General features: G+C 45.5%; 1 protein-coding gene across 2 annotated transcripts in view; it reads left to right on the forward strand.

Annotated features, from left to right (window-relative positions):
• Window positions 1-14,808, forward strand: part of MAP2K6 (mitogen-activated protein kinase kinase 6) — a 55,196-nt gene extending 40,388 nt beyond the window's left edge. Inside the window, exons 12-13 of one of the 2 annotated variants that reach the window (XM_014286240.3) lie at window positions 3,272-3,387; window positions 14,440-14,808. In XM_014286240.3, the coding sequence (XP_014141715.2) occupies window positions 3,272-3,349 (78 nt within the window). In that variant the 3' untranslated portion in view covers window positions 3,350-3,387; window positions 14,440-14,808. Of the gene's footprint in view, window positions 1-3,271; window positions 3,731-14,439 lie in introns of those variants that run through there. The other variant, XM_055727912.1, reaches the window with a different exon arrangement.
• The last annotated feature ends 2,561 nt before the right edge of the window (window positions 14,809-17,369 follow it).

The following is a 17,369-nucleotide window of genomic DNA, read 5'->3' on the forward strand; positions in this document are numbered from 1 at the left end:
ATCAAGGGAGAAAAGTATGTAAAAGCAGTTAACAAATTTGCTAAGGGACAAAAATGAGGCTGTGAAGAATCAGTTGGCAAGGATGAAATCCTCCTCTTGGGTTTGTGTGATGGCTTCAAACACCTAAGTCAAATGCATGCACCATGGATGCTCGACGTAGGCTGCAGGAGCTGAGTGGCCTGCTGGGCTTTACTGCTGTGGTGCCTTGGAGAGGAGACTTTTTGGACAGAGTAATTCCTGGATGTTAGGGACAGAGACGAGTCTGTGACTAATAATTCCGGTTATTGAATTTCATCTGCTGCTTAGAGACTGTTTGCTGTGAGCATGTCTAGGACAGAGGAGTAACTAAGGAAAAATATGCTGATAAAGGCTTATGACAGGGGAAATGCAATGCAGTGCAGGGCTTTGAGATCAGATGCACTTTGCTGATGAACTCCCAGCAGTGCATTCACTGGTGTATACTCAGCCAGAGCTCTGGGCTGGAGCTGGCAAGAACAGGGTCTGTGGTGAGATTTTTCTGCTAGGGCTCCACAGCCTCACGGGTTCTCTCGACCCTGACTTTCTGGTATTGATCCTGGTGCTCCTAGTAGCCGGCAAAAAGCAAGAGACCTTAGGAAGTCAGTGTTTCTCTCCCATAAGCACCTAGTCCCTTTTTTACTCTCACCTGATTCACAGCTTACTAAAGGCAGGAAAATGCTTAACTTTGTTATTTCTGAAGATCCTGACCCAAATGCTCGCCTGTCCCTACATGCCCACCCCGTCCAGTGCCACTGACAAGATCTTCTGGGTTAAGGGTGGAAACTGCTACAGAATTTCCTTGGGCATTGCTGTCTCCTGCCCCATAGCTTGCAGGACATGCGTTATACCATCCAGGGGGTCATGCTGTCTGCTCAGAGGTGTTGGGACCTCTGTGTCGTGAAGATGCCAGGGTTTAAGGTGCTCTCTAGCTGCAAGACATGCTGGAAATCCATGTACCTTTTGAACATGAGTTATAAGCAATGAATAATTCCTGTGGCGTTTCTTGCTGGGCCCTGTAATGCAATTAGACTATATATAGATCTGATTTACACACAGTTTGCCCAAATACTGGTTTCAAACAAAGGGAGGCCCAAGGTTTATGGCTTCCCCCCTTCCACCCCTTCGTTTTTTTGTTTTTTGTTTTTTTTATTATTGAATAAATACATATATATTTTAAGCAAATTTCTGAAGTTTGCCAAATGGCCTTTTATCAAAAAGGTTCACCGGAGCAGCTCCGTCTGTTGCAGCATTTATACCCATTGGCAAGCGAGTGCATTTCTATTGAATTAGGTTCTTGGATCACCTCTTCAGAGTATCTCAATGCTGTGGTATTTTATGGCTGACATGAATGTTGTGAGGTCCTGTGGTTGAGGGTTGCTGTTTCGTTGGGTTTTTTTTCTCCCTCCTCTCTCTCTTACAGCATTAAGTTGCGGTACTGGATTGGACTTGTCATTTAGACCAAGACTGCTCCCTTGCTTTCCTGTGGAATTGAGGTTTCTCATGGAAAATATGACTCTGTGCTATCTTGAGCATCAGGAAAACTGATACGGATGCTTAATTTCATTTTAAAACCCACTTCCCCAGGTGAAGTGGAGCATGAAACTACTGCAGGACTGGTGGTCTGCGCATTGCGTGGGGCACATCCCACCTGGCATGGGGTGTTTTGTGCTGTAACCAGACTCAGTTGTTACAAAGGGTTGGGCTTATTGAGAGATGGGGCTGGAGGCCACAGCTACCACCCATGTCACGCTTGTGGGTGCTTCCAGGCTGCAGTAGCTCTGCTTTGGGTGTGACTTAGCTGGGATGTGAAAGCAGTGGCATCACACAGGGATAATAACACGGCAGGCCATTTGGGCCATCTCTCTGGGAGTTATTCAGGACACTTTGATTCCCATGACTGTCTGACCCAGGGAGACCTTAAATTATGTCTGGATCCTTGCCTCAACCATTTCAGCTCTGTTTCCCACATAATTGGGCTTCCTCTTCCTTGCTGGTGTGTCTTTGGGTCGCTTCCCGGCTGCCCAAAGCTGCCTCTTTTTATTCACTGGATAACCTTCCACTCAAGTCCACCTTGGAAAATCTCTTTTCTTTGCTCTTCTTCTCCCTCCACTTTGCCACTGCTATAAATGATCATTGAAATAGCCAATGCCCAGGGATGGAAGTGATGAGCAGGTTTAAAAAACCCTGGAAACCCCAAACTGTCTTTAAAAATCTGGCTTGAAATGAGAGGGTCAGGAATCAAACCAAGATTCTGCACCCTGCATATGGGAAGCACTACAGCATTTTGCACAAAGTGATGGTCACCTGTGAGCTCCACGGGGCCTCAGTTGCCTTTTGGTTCTCTCTGACACCCTCCATGCAAATAAATGCAATTAACCGCCAGGACAGTGGGTGTCTAAGAGTGTTTCAGTGATTTCAGGTGGAAGTTGACTGATCTCAGCTGATGTATTGCAGCCCCTGGTAGCAAACTCAGTCACTAGTACTAGCAGAGAGGGGCTTTGCTCTTTCTGTCAGGGGGCTTTTGTGTTTTTTCTTTCTCCTTACACTTATTTTTCCATTTGTGCTAAATGTAGGCAAGATTTTCTGGCAGGATGTCTTCCCGTGTTGGTCACGATTAAGTAGTTAAACATATAACTGTGGATGGCTTTCCAGCCGGGATGGCTTTCCTCTTTGCGGTAGTTAGGGGTAAAGTAGCCATCTCCTGCTGCGAGTATGAGCAATTGCAGGGAAGAAAGAGACTCAAAAGTCACCAGAGGGTAAATACACAGATAAAGCAGGAAGCTGAGGGAAAAACCCACTGCAGTCAGCCTTCCTGCAAGGTTTTCCTTGCTCCTGTTGGAGCTGGCATGTGGTGCGGTGGGTAACCACCGTCTCAGGAGAAGTACATCTCCTCCCAGGGCACTGCAGGGCTGCAAGGCAGTGTGTGCCGAAGGGCACGATTTGCTAGAGATGGAGGCAGTGTTTTTTATTACTTTGCCTTGCTTTGAAAGCAGCCCAGCTCAGCCTGCCTAGCCAGGGCAGGATCTAGAGGGAATCCGAGCCTTCCTCTCTAGAGGAAATCTGCAGCCTTCATGATGTGGCCCCTGGGGGCTGCCCAACTTACGTCAGCTGCAAAACATGGGAAGCCCAGTATTATGATGCTAGTGACAAAATCTTTTGCACTGTCTAGAAGGTTGTCTGAAAAGGGTTTTGGTTTGGTCCTCAACGTCATGAATAATAAACATTTCTATTTTTTCTCTCTTTTCTTTCCCAGCAACATCCTTTCTTCACCCTGCACGAATCCAAAGAGACAGACGTCGCCTCTTTTGTCAAACTCATCCTGGGAGACTGAGAACTGGACTTGTAAATGAATTGCCCTTCTGTGGACTGGTGGGTGCAGGGGAGGGGCGCGTGGCAGGACTTGTCATGAAAGCACCAACAGAAAGCCGCCGTGTTTTGTTTTGTTTTGTTTTTATTCTGAGAAACCCCCACCTCGCTGAAGTTTTTAAAAGGGTTTTTTGGTATCCATAGTGACATAGAACGAGCTGGTTAGTGAAATGAATTTTAATAAGGTTGGTACCCTTAAAACAAAAACAAAACAAAAAAAATTTAAAAGAGTGATTTACATATTTAATGACAGTCGAAGTCCCTCTTCCTAACTTTCTCCTCATCCCCTTCCCTTCCCCCTGAACCAGAATTTGCTTTGTCATGGTAATAGGTGCTATGGTAGTCATGAAGTTGTATGTAGATTTTTATTTTGTCCCTTCCATTATTTTAATATTTATGTTAAGTGCTTGATGGAATAGATTTCTGTTTTATATGAGGATGAATGTGTGGTGACGATGATGATGCTAAATGAGGCCACAGCAAGCAATAGTTGTAGGGCTTTGCTGGGGAAAAGGTGTTAAAGGAAAAGAGAAAGAAGAGAAGAAGCGTCTGTGTTGTGGAAAATATTTAATGTGCATCATAAAAAGAATTTATAAACAAGGATCTCAGCTCAGCTACTCGAGCTGCTCTCGCAGCATGTGAGGCAGCATCACTGTAAGGGAGGGAGGCCCCAGCATCCTGCGAGGTCGCCTCTTCTCCAGACACTGCACTCCAAGTCGGGCTGATGCGTCCTGGCCAGCCTGCCGACTGTGGTGCACTGCCAGCCTCCTGCCTGGGGAAAGCCTCTGCCCTATGTCCCCCTGACTTACTCTGTTATATTGGGAAGGTTATGAGGTCTGGAGTGGGAAGACATTGCTGCCATAGTGTCTGGGATGAAAGCCCCAGAGCAAAACAGATTGGCAGATAAGTTGCACAAAGACCAGGAGGAGGCTGCAGTAGTCAGTCCCCACCTGTCCACAAGCCCAGCAGCATGGCAGCGCCTGGGGCTCACTTGGGCTGGGGATGAGCTGCTTTGGGCCTGAAAAGGAGTTTCTCTCTCCTTCTCCAGATGGGAAAGGATAACAGTTTGCATAGCATGACGTCTGTGAAAAATGGTAAATCTCAGCACAAGTTTCCAGGGCTCTCGGCACTGCATCGGCAGCAATGTGCTTGCCCACAGACTTTGGGAGTGCTAGCGAGCTCCCCTGGAGCCTATGCCGGCATGCGGTTTGGGCTGTGTCCAGCTCTGGTCAGGATGCTGAAGGCAGCCAGGAGCACTGGGCTCCAGCGTGGGCTGCAGGTGTCCCCACGAGAGCTGCAGCCTGGAAAACCATGCAGGGAAGCCACAGCCCACCCCTACCCGGAGCTCATTGCTGTTGGCCGGGTCGTCAGAGAAAAGCTGCTAGCCAAGGGCAGGCGTGTGGCGACTGTCGGGGTGGGAGGGGAAGACAGCAGATCACGCTGCTTTTAGGTAACACGGTTACTGTCTAGGGAAGGGGGGAAACGAGCACTGCAAGGTGTTGCTGAGTCTGAAGCAAGGCCACCGGCTCCAGATTAACGCTGGTTTGACTGAGCCAAACCTGCATAGCTGCCTCACTTGGCTATGAGGTCCTTTGCCTTTGCCCGTGGCTCTTTCCCCCAGCCCTGCGGAGGAGAGTGCCTGTGCGTGCGGCTGTGCCAGAGCATGCACGCCTGCCTCCTGCCCTCCACATGCTTCCATTCCCCATCCATTGCTTTGGCACAGACTCTCCCGAGTCAAATCCCAACTAGAAGCATGCCTTGCTCTGCAATATTTAAGTTGTGCAGGATGTAACTCAGCCTGGAATTCCAGCCCTTTCTCTCCTGTTTAGTGCCTCCAGTCTCTGTTGGTGCAGGCTGGGCTTCTGGAATAGTCTGAGTGTTTGGGAAATGATCCCTTGGAAGGGCTGGGGAAACGATCCCTTGGAAGGGCTGGTGGGGAGGGCAGTATTTAGAGCAGGGGTTGCCGAACGGTGGTACTTCTTGTGCTAGGGACATGCCAGTCGCTTTGAAGAGGTGCATGTAGACACCGTCAGTGCCTGGGCTGCCACTGTCACCGCCATGGCCATGGATGGTAGTGCCCACAGAGGTAGCTGCGAACCCTAAAATAGTGCAGCTCTGCTCTGGGGGCAGTGCGAAGGAGATAGGGGAGCATTGCTCATGGGGATTTATCGCTCCTTGTTCCCCTCGGCTTCAGAGCAGGGTGGCTTGAGGATGGCTTGCAGGATTCGGAGTGCAGGGATTTCCTTGCTGCAAAGAGCTCACAGGTCATGCAGACTTTGGGGAAGAGGTTCCCCTTCCTCAGCCATGTTTCACGAGCCTGCCTGGCCCTCAGTAACAATAAGCTCCGTATTCCACTTTGTGTTGAGGGGAACCTTTCAGGTTACATTTTGTTATGGATGAAACACAAAGATGTTTTACTTCGCAGTGTAATTTTAAGAGGCCTCGCATGGCTCATAATCTGCCCTCTCATTTTCCAGTGTGTGTGTGTGTGTGTGTGTGTGTGTGTGTTTTCTCTCTCTCACTTTTTCAGAGTCGCAGAGCTGTTTTGATTGATTGTCCTCAGCTGCAGCTAAAAGTCCAGCCAGCCAGTTTATAGAGTTGGTTCCAGCATCAATTCTCGCTTTCAAAAACATGACATTTAAAACCACCCTTTGGTTTTCCTACATATGGATCTGATGCTTTTGTTAAAGATTGTTTTTGCCGCTTTTCTCCTGGAATATAAGTCTCATTTGGACACCACATCTCCTTGACCTCAGAGCACCTTTATTTCAGTGCCATTGTAATTGACAGGTTGAATTTATGAGATACTGTCAAAGTTCAGTATTAATAGCAGATATTAATGTCACCAGCGTTTTCCAATAGAAAATTAATGGCAGTGTTGTCTGCAGCTAGTAACCCTCTAAAACGATTCCTACATGCCTCGACACTACATGCTGAGTGCTTTCTTTTATGCTTTTTGCTCTTGCAGCGCTTGGGCTGTCTAATCCCTTTGTTTTAATGACATTACAATAGGGCATGCAACAAATCACTTCCCGCCTGATTCTCCATGACTTTGTTCCTTTAAAAGTCATTTGCGTCAGCCCATGGTAAGTGTGAATCCATATGACCAGTGTGAATGAAAACAGTGATCTGAGTGATCCGATCCACAGCGGAAGGTAGTTATGGCAGGAGAGAAGTGCAGAAGCTGTCTGTCTGTCTCTGCATCCCTCGTGGCATGTGTGGACACAAAGCTTGGCCTGACCCAGGATTTTCTTAGAGAGAAGCCTAAGCTGGTGGCCTTGGCGCAGGGAGGAGAGCCAGGGACTCCTGTGTGCTTAAAAGCTCTGAAAACATGCTGGGCTACAAGATGAAAATCAGACTCTTTTCTCTTTCATTTGATTATAACCTCTGTGAAGATGAGAAGCCTTTGATCAGTGCTCAGAACTTCACTTGGTTAAATCATGAGCACAGGGTTGCCTAGGACAGGCATGGCTTTGGGGACATTAAGCCTTTCTCAACAGCTGTGCGCCCTGAACAGCCAAGGTGTTGAGGCTTAAAGCTGTTCTTCTAAAAGCTCTTTTTGTTTTCAGACAGCCCAGGACTGTGGGCAGCATGTTAGGTTGTCCTGAACTGGGATTTTTAAACTGCAAGAGAAACAGGTTTTATGCCATAAACCTGAAACAAACCAAAAACACACCGGGGAGCAGAGGAGAGAAAAGCTGCTTGGAGCTCAGCACGTGACCTAGACCAGCTGTATGAATTAATTCCAGCATAGTTAGCCATTTGAAAGGCAGGGAGGGCCCCTCTTCTCTGCCACAGGCAGTGGTTATCGGACTGCATGAAAGATGATGCACAGCCCACCCCCATCGAAGGCAATGAGGGATCACTGGGGCGTGATGTTCATCCTCTTTTTGTCCTCCACCATACAGCTCTTGATGTTCCTGCAACTTCCTGGACGCTTGAGATCTTGCCATCACTAGAGCTCTTGAAGGTCACTGGCAGGAAAGATATTTTCTGGGTTCCCAAGAGCCCACTGGTCCTTTAAGCCTGAAAGAGGAGTTGGAGGGCATTTGCTGGTTATTGTTTTTAAATGCCAGGTTCGTGCTGCTGCAGTGGGTGAAGTGCCCATCTTTTCTGGAGTTTTTCCAGGTGTACAAAGTTTTACACAGATATCCATGTACTGTATTTCTGCATTTTTCCTGACTTCTGTCAGGTTTACTGGTGAGGAAGGAGGCATTTCAGACTTGTTGAAGAAGTGGGAACACCATTTCTGGAGGCAGCTGGGCCTCCCCTGTGTGATGGAAGTGGCAGTTGGTGGGTCATTACAGAGGAAGCTCTAAAAAAAGATAATACAGTTGAGCTCTCAGTTCTTCAGCAGGTGCAGAGGGAGGTGGCTATGTGCCTGCTGGGTCAGTGCTAGCTGCACCTTATCTGGGTGGGAAGGGGCTGCCAGACCCTTGGCCCGTGCAGCAGAGCAGTGCCTGGTGCTGAGAGCAGAGACACCGGCATGCACAGCCTTAGCTGGGATTTCTTCATGCTTGCTGCAAGCTAAGTACGTACCTACACATTGCCCTTCTTTCCTAGACATTTTGGAAGAGGAAATCCTGCTCGGTCAATGCAGCATTGCTTTAGTGGCTGGTCTGATGTAGTTCAGACAAGGTTCCCACCAGCTCCCTTGTTTAATAGACCTTTTTTATATTAAAAACAAAACCCAAACTCCTCTCTCAGAAAAGCCAGCCAAGATGCTCTTTTTTTTTTTTTTTTTTCTCTCTTCCATCTTGTTCCTCTTAGAGGAACTCTGGGAGCCTGTCTTGGTGCTTTCACTCTTTCACATGCCAAAGATTGCTACATCCCTCTTAGTTACGCTCCTGCCAAACCAGATCTTATAGTCTTGCCTCAAAAATCATCCACTTCCCTGCTCCTTGGGGTTCCTTTTGTTGCTGTTGCTTTTTCATTGAATTTCCTCATGTTTATTGACATGTCTATTGTTGAGCTTCCTGGACACATGCAGCTCTCTTTTTCAGATACAGAGAAAGACAAATAGTTGCCTTCACTGATCTGCCCCTGCTGTTGGGGAAATACTGTTAGGGATACGATTCCTGCAGATGGGGTTGGGTCTCATTTAGAGCTAGGGTCATGGAGGGTGTAAACTGGCATTGTTCCATTGGCTTGGCTGGAATAAGGCCAGTTTTGTCCAGCTGAGAATCTCTCCTTAATGTCTAAACAGTTATTACACACTAATAAAGATTAATGATTGTAAATCCCCATGGATTATACATAAAATGGCAAGTTTTACTCATTAATCTTTATTGCCATATTATAGCTGTTTATGTTAGAGAAGTCATCTCTCTCTGTTCTGAACATGCAATTAGGAGGTGGGGGTTGAGCATGGGGGAGATGAAGGGTGGACAAAACAGACCAGATGTCCACGTGTTTTACAGTCTGTGTCCTCCCCCCAAGTTGGTTGTTTCCTTGAAAGCCGTTAACCAGCAGCAAAGGATGTATCGCAGAGCTTTGTCTGCTTTGCTGGCCTCTGGCTGAGCTATAAAATCCAGATTGTTGCTGGTGAGAAGGGATCAGATCTCCTAATTAATATTTCAGCTCAGCCTTTACTGGAGCAGATGGGTAAAATGAAATTTGATGTGCACTCTGGCAGCCCAGAACTCTGCAGTGCGGTGAGATTCGCTCTCCCAGACCGTGGCTGGAAGAGATGCTTTCTGTGAAGTAGGCAGCTGTGTTACAGGTTGAGAGGACACTGCTCCTTCACATAACCCCACACCATAAAAGCAGTTGATTTTGTTAATAAAGAGGGCCAGAAAAAGCTCAGTTGAATCTCAGCTTCTTTGTGTTTGCAGATGCGTATAGCCATAGCTAGGAGCTGGTGGTGCCGGTGGTCTGGACACAAAGGTTCACGTGCTGTATAAATGGAGAGGACTCTGAAGAGAATGTAGTAAACTTCAAGGGTGGCTTTAGTGGCAAAATGAGTCCTCTGATAGGCAGCTGATATCAATCCACTCTGCCAAGGAAGGTCTGGAGCTGATGGCCCAGATTGCCATTCCAGCAAGAGAAACAAAATCTAAAGCCCCAAAGAAACCCACAGGGAAAAACTGCGAGCTGACGTTTGTGGCCTGCTGCGTGGCCTTGTGCATTGCTGCTTCCCCTGCTGAGCTCGTCAGTGAGGTCCAGAGGTCTGACTTAAACGATGGGGAAAGCATGAGAAAGGCCTCTGTAGCTGAGAAAGAAGAGGGTAAACATTTTAAGGTTGTCTCTAACTAGCCTAATGGTAGAAATACCTAATTTACAGGCCACAGGGATAAATGAATTCTTCAGGGGCCTATGCAGCCAGCAGAGCTGTTCCACTGGGAACAACTTTGGCTGCATGATGTTTTTTACATGGCCTCCTTTAATGCACTCCTGGGTTGCTAGAAGGCTCTTTGCCTCCATCGACACTTTACGTCTCAGTCACCTTTACGTTTTGTATTTTACTGTCTAGGATTTTACTAGCAGCCTTTTTTCTAGGCGGTTGGTCAGAGTGAAGGCAAGGGAAGGGGGCCTCCAGCCAGCTCTCCACAGAGTGCTCTGGGAGAGGAAGGAGCTGCCTGTCTGTTATCCAGTGCCTGCTTAACGGAAAGGCCGGGTACCCAGCCGAAGTGAGAGCTTCTCCTTTTGTACTTCACTGCCATTGCATTAAAACCTCCTTTCTGGAAGTGGAGCAGCTCTGGAGTTGCAGCAGCCTCTCCACAAGGCGGCTCGGCCTTGCCGTCAGCCGAGCTGCAGGACGGGCCACATTTCCTTCCTTGAAAGGCTCTTGGTTTTCTCTGAGCGTTGGGGCAAAAGTCCAGCGGCTGCGAGGTACTGCAAGGATAAGCTGGGAAAAGCTTGGAAGCGTCTTAAACACTCTGGAAATAGAGGTGGAAATCAAAAAAGATCAGACATCTTTCGGCAACTTCCAAAGCTGTGTGGTTTTAGCCAGACCTGAAAACCCTTCCTAGAAGTTTATTTCAGGGTATTTTGATATGTTACTTTCGCTTTTGGGCCTAGCTAAATCCAGGAAACTCAGAACAGTGTAATTTTTAAATAATGAGTGAACACACCCCAAGCATTACTGAACCGATCAGGAAAGTTTCGGTTTGGTTTCTCTTCGAGGAATAACTCAGGCCAGCTCAGGGTTTATCCTAATTCAGTCTGGTTTTGCCCCAGATAATTATTCTTTTTTTGAGAAAATAAAAGAGATCAGACCATGGTCTTCCAAAACGCTGTGACCCATCACACAAGGGTATGCACCAAATTGTGCCAGAAGGTGATAAATGCTACAGTAAGAGGCGGCCAACATCTGATGGCTGGAAAGAGCAGTCTGGCAGCAAGCATGCCTGTGGCCTCCAAAAATGGAGGTAGATACAGTTTCTCAAGGGGCTGTGTGATGGAGGTATCAGGGTGTGCCCGTCTTGTTTTTTCCCTGTAGTAAAGAACATTCAGCCAGCTCAGAGTGTCCTGGAACAATATCTGAAAGCCTTTGGTGTTTCTCAACTTAGTTGTAGGTTTTTTTCAGGATGGATACCGTGAAAAGTCAGGAAGGACCAGGTATCTTTGATTTACGTGGCCAGAGTGAAGAGATGTAGATTAAATGCCTCGTTAAGAGCCAAAAAGGTGTGTTTAAAGATAAATTACCATCTCCATCATAGTTATTAAGTCAGGATCAAATTTTCACATGTACAGGTGCATCTGCAGAGCTCTCCATCCACATTTAGCCCAGATCTAGTCATGAATCTTGCATAAATATCTAATAGCATGGGCTGTGCCATTTGATGAGCTTCTGGCAGGTTGGGGCTCTACAGGCAGAAAAAAAGCCTTGTTCAAAATACAGTATCACCAAAACCAGGATTTGGGCTCCAAACATTTCCTGTATAATCTAGATATGAAGTGAATTTCCAGAGCTCTACCACCATTTTGTTTCCCTCATAACTGTGAATCAAGCGGCTTGTGCTTGGTGACAGCTGTCACTGTGACAGTGGAGCTGCTGGAAATAGCCACAACATACAAAGTAGCTGAAATTTTGCATTTATTTTTTAATAGCAATACATTGCGGGGAAGCTGCTAAATGTAGTTTCTTAGAAACTGGAAATATGTTGGAGTAAAACTTGTCATTTCTTGTAGAAAAAAATAGTGGTCTGAAAATGTCCGAAATCTTCAGTTTCAGGAATTACAGTTTTATTGGCAAAGATCCATGTTTAGCATCAAAATTTTTGAAAGTTTCTGTCTTAAGGTGTGAAATCTGCTTTTTCATGAGATGGTGGTAAATTTGTAACAAGGATATTTCTATATACTTTCAGCTAGAAAAAAAAAATATATATGAGCGCAATGGAAAAGCAACCACCTCCTAGTAGTCTGCTGGTATTGAAGAGGGTGCAGGCAAAGCACCTGTGTTTTGAACATGTTAGAAAAGAGAAGGCTTTCCAGCCTGCTGTAATGCAAGTCCTTATTTTACTTTATTTTTAGTTTGTTGGTTTTTTTACAGTATCATAATTTGTTTTGGAACTGTGAAAGTCTCTGCTTCTCCTTACATGTGGCAGGCTGATTATTCTTTCTCATGTTCTTACTATTTATTATTTATCCATTTCTGGTACTATCCAAGATGTGCTGAAGGTATCTCCCACCCTGCCTTGAGCCATATGGAATCACTGTACTATCTCCTAACAACTGGGATGGCAAATGGCAGTAGATGGCTAATTATTATTTTAAATTATATTTGTAGCAATTTAGATTTTCTTTTAGTGAGCTGGTTTGCCCTAAAATTAGAGATGAGGATAAGGAATCTTTTTTAAAAAAATGCATTTTTCCATTTTTTTTTGATGTCTTGGAGACTTCTGAATAAACCTACTCACTCTCTTTTTTTTTCATAGGAAAAACACCAGTTGGATTGTAATTGTTCCTTTAAGAGGGGATTGACTAGCATCAGGGTTCAGTTTAACTGGTAAAAATGCTCTATGTCACAAGATCGTTAGCCAAAAGCACAGTGGAATTCTGAGAAAATGATAATTTTCCACCTGAAAAGTAAAATCTGGTTTGTGATGAACTTGGTTTGTCCAAGTCCCATGCTAGGCTTTTCTGTATCAAATTTGCATGGAGTTTTCCTTTAGCCCTCAAGCTAGTGAGACCTGGGGTTGCCAGGATTGCTTCGAAGCAAGGCTGAGGGCCACCCAGGCACCCTCTGGCCACATGTCTGCTCTGGGTTTGGAGGATGTGAGTCTTACAGAAATGATGGAGCAGCTAATGAATGGCTTCTTCTTGCCCTGCGAGAGATGTTGAGGTGAAATCCCATAAGCATGACTGTGTGAGACAAGCAGGACTGGGGGCTCAAAACCACGAGGTTTTTCTTCTTTTTATTCCCTTTCTTCTCTTTGCAAAGGTGCCTTGCTGCTCTCCTGCTTCAAAAGCCTCCCCAGCCTTTCTGATAAAGAATGCTGTGGTGCATCTGTTTTCAAACAGCTTGCATTGGTTTTCTGGTTTGTTTTTTCTTCCCCCTATGTATAAGAAATGTTGGGTAGCAGAATGTGGAATTCATTAGAAGTTCATAAAGCAGGGACCTCAGAAGGATGTGGGTATAAATGCTTTTCAGGCATCTGAGGTGAACTTTAAATGGAGCTTTGGCCCTCATTTGCTTTCTGCTTTTCAAAAACCATTTATGAGAAAGTGGAGCTGTCAAAGCCATGCATGAACTTTGCCTTCTTGCAAATAACTTGTCTCAAAGTAAATTGTCAAAATGCACAAGGAACTTGTCTCAAAGTAAATCCAGTAGCTCTGCAAAGCTGGAAACGTTATGTGCATTAGAGTGTGTGTATGTGTGAGTGTGTATGTGCACATGTTGTACATGGGAGGGTGGAGTGAGTAAGTCTACCATTTTGGAGATGTAAAAAACACAATGCAAGTGTTTTTAAAAAAGGCGATGTAAAATATTTATTTCTTGGCAAAAGTACATCAGACCACATCTCCCATCCTTCTTTTAATTGCTTCATGTTTGTTTTTGTTGTCTAAGTCTTTGCTGGCCTGTTTCCTCTGCAGTGCTCATTGCTACTTAGCAGCTCGTAACCTCACACAACCCCTCCGCAGCAAGGGAGCGCATGGCATGGGGGAGCTCACAGGAGCACAGGCTCTGCTGCTCAGCAGGGAAAGCACTGGTGTTCACATCAACAGCAGGAATGGAAGAGGTAGTATTAGATGAAAAGGTAGGACAATGCAATGTGAGCGATTTTTGATTTTTAGCCCTGAGGAGGAAACTTGGTCCTCATCAGAATCAAAACTGCCCAAATCCTAATGCCAAGACCCCAGATCGTGGCTTTGGGAGAAGGTAGATTGGTGCAGGGATAGCAGGCTTTGAGAAAGACTCTCCCTGCCTTGGCAGGCTCTTGTGAACACATACTAGTGGTATATTTAAAAGAAATGAGGTGCTGTCATCTTTGTGAGATGGCACCCAGGTTCTTGTCAGTGCTGGTTAAGGTCCCCTCGGGCTTTGCCCCTGGTTTGTAGCAGTGCAGAGCCTGTGCCAGGAGGCAGTGCTGCCCTGTCGCTCCGAGCTCCTGTTCCTCTCTGCAACCAGGCGAAATTTCATCAGTCAGATGTTGCAAAGTTCACAGGGTCCTCCCTGTGCTCCAGAGTATTTTGGTGGTCGCCTGGCTGCCCACCCCTATGGCTTCACATCCGCTCCGTCTGAAACACTTCTCTTAACCTGTGTTGTCTTCGTTCATCTCAAAGCCGTTCATCATCCTATGAGGATGATAAATAGTAGGAGACTGACAGTAGGACCATGTGCGTAATGTTAGATAGCCTTTTATTTAATGTTGTTGTTTTAATGAGATGCTTTTAGGATCCGTGTTGTACTGGATTAAGGATATTGGTGGAACAATTTAACTGGTATTCTTTAAGCCTGACTGCCCCAGATCCTTACCCTCCACCCTCTTAATTTAAAAAAAAAAATAAAATAAAATAGATTGGGAGAATATATTTAACTTGAAAAAAACCCCAAACTTTGCTGATGGAATAAGTTAATCTTCTTTACTATGCTTCGATTTTATTTCTCAGGATATCCAAAGGTTTATCACTGCTGCTGAGAGAAGGGGACAGTACACCTTTTTGAAACTTCAACCACTGTAACCATTTTCCAGATGTGAGTGTGTGTGCGTGCGGGTGTGTGTATGTTAAACTCAGCACTGTGTGTGCGTGTGTTCTGCTGAATATTGTGTGCATCTATGAAATGCTTCAAACAACTGCCTGGAAGTCAAAACCAACCACCTCTTTCCAGTCATATGTTTGCCGTGACTTTTCATAACCACACTTGAACTAGTGGTCTTGGATTAAATATTCAAAGAGCAGGGCATCTTTATAGCAATGGTATGTCAGTCAAATTAAGAAAAATGTACACAAAAATAAATAAATGAAATTTAAAAGTAACGTGCTGTCAGTCTACCTGTGTTTACCCAGTGGAAGTACTACCCATTGTTGGGGACCCACTTTGTACTGCTTTTGCTATTCGTATGAAAAGTTTTTAAGGATCAGCTTACTTGTAAGAGTCTTTCTGCCATTGGTTTTTCTTTCTGCACTTCGGCTAGCGTGGCTGGCGAGAGCAGACGCATCCACATCCCGTCCAGCCCACATCAAAGGCGTGAGCCCCGGCTCCCGCCGGGCTCTGGCAGGGCGCTGGTGCGATGAGAGCAGCCGGCTTCCTGCCCCCCGCCCCAAATCATCTTCCCCGTGTGGATGGAGGGGTTCAAGGGGCTGCAAATGGACACAGCCTCTGTGCCCAGCATTGCCTGGGGGCGTGGGTCTTGGTGCTGGGCTGACACCAACACGTGCTGTTGGGGTTGGAAGCCCAGCAGCTTGCTCAGCACCTTGCACTGATGGGGCTGAAGTGAGCGGTGAGTTTTATGCAGCTGTCGGCCTCTGTGCTCACGGGCTGGAAAACAGATGTGGTGCTTCGCTCTGTCTTTCACCAGGTCCTGGATCCAACCCTGGATTCCACTGCCAGCCCCGTCACTATTATCTGCAATTAAGCCTTGCATTTCTTTAAAGGTTAACTATTAGGCTGTGCATTTGTCATGATGCAGAGCCAATTTTCACCCTTAATTTATTAGGCTAAGTCAAATAGCATTTTGCTTGAGTAAAGCATGCTGGTCTGGGTCATACTGAAACATGAATCGCTATTTCTGTCTTTCTCATGTAAATAAAATTATGCTTCCATTTATATTAGAATTGCCGAAAACAATATATCAGCTCCCTCTGCTGATCCTGCAGTCCCAGTTAAGGCAAAACCACTAGTTGCAGAGCTGATGTGCTAAGGAACGAACCAAACAAAAATAACCCATTTAATGTAATAACCAGTAAGGGCACAGGAAAGGAATCGATGTTTATCACATAGAAGAAAGCGGAGTGGCCTGGGCTGAATGCTTTTAGGTTGCAGGGGGAATGTTACCTGGCGTCAGTGATGGGAATGCTGGTGATACAGAGGTTGCCATAAAAATGTCTGAAAAGAAGAGTTGCAAGAGGCACATAACTGTTTCTGGGAATCCTAAGCAAAACAGCTGCCGAAGTTTTATCTGCACTGTGGCACGTGTGTATGTATGTATGTGTATTCTGTTTAAAAGGATGAAATTAAAAGCCGTACTTTTATTTTATCAAATGAAATTACCCTTGTATGTTCAGAATATTTATGCATCAGTACTTTTTTTTTATTAGAGCCTTATCTCACTGTAATCAATTCCAAATACAAAACTATTTTTATCACTGAAATGCAGCAGTAATTTATAAGATGTAGACAGAACGCACACGAGATGCCAAAAGCAATTTTATGGAGCCTCTTTTGTTGTCATCTACAATGCATCAGTTCTTGCCTTCAGCCTCCCATCAATTTTAAAAGCCCCAAGATGGAATATATAAATAAATAAATAAATAAAAAGGAAAAAGTGTACTGGAGCAGCTGCCAACCCCTAAAATAGTCTGGAGATACGTATGCACCTTTGGGATAGAGTTTGATTGGACACCGCACAATAATGTAAACCGTGCTGAGCTTTGTAATACAATTGTTTTAGTTGGCGAAATGGCAGATCTGGTTCCCTCTGTCTCACTTGCCTACTAGATAGTATTTCGTATATGTGCAGAAAATGAAATTGTGAAATAATGTCCTGCATTATCACAAATAACGTCACGTTGAAATAAGGAAAAGAAGAGTGAAAGTTGAGGTCCTCACAGACAAACAGGAACTCCAGCCCTGCACAGGACAATATTTAAATGTGTCCAGCCTAAAGCATATCTTTTATAGGGTCCTTCTTTGGGTTACTTTCCCAAAAGGGTGGCTGACGCTGGATGTGACTTGTAGGGCCAACACTAGGTTGGTAGTGGGTTCTCAGAAGGTGCCGGCACCCATCTTAATCCACTCGGACAACCACCAATGGTAAAACTTCAAGAGAAATGTGGATTAAGCTGGAATGAAATCCTGAATGTATTTTAGCAGCAGGAGTCTTGTGGAATTGTGTTCCAAAAAGAAGATTTGCCATTTTGCAGAAACTGAAACATTTGTAGGCAGGGACTCCTGCCTTTGGGTCTTGCACCCAAGCAAGACAAGGTGATTTGGTCTTGGGGTTTCTGTACTAATAATCATGAGAAATTTCCAACTAGAAGCTTTCTGAAATCCTCAGAGCTAGGAAGAGGTGGCCACTGAAATGCTTTTGCCTGGTGGATGTGCACTTGCAAATACACACCCAGTTTTGTGGATTGTTTTCTCTTCACGTGGCAGAAGAGTGATCCTCTGGCATAGCAAGCAGCACTCGGGGGAATATCCCTGCCCTTGTGCAGAGTACCTCGTCTGCTGAGTGTGTCCTCGATTTCTCTGTATGTGGTGCTTGCTGAAGTTGGAAAGAGATGATAAGGAAAAATCATATGCTGAGGCTTAAACCATTTGCAGTCATTAGGGATTCTAAAATGGAAGAGAGACATGTTTCACAACTCCTCTTGCTGAA

This window comes from Falco cherrug, chromosome 1 (assembly GCF_023634085.1).
Source record: "Falco cherrug isolate bFalChe1 chromosome 1, bFalChe1.pri, whole genome shotgun sequence".
Classification (NCBI taxonomy): Eukaryota; Metazoa; Chordata; class Aves; order Falconiformes; family Falconidae; genus Falco; species Falco cherrug.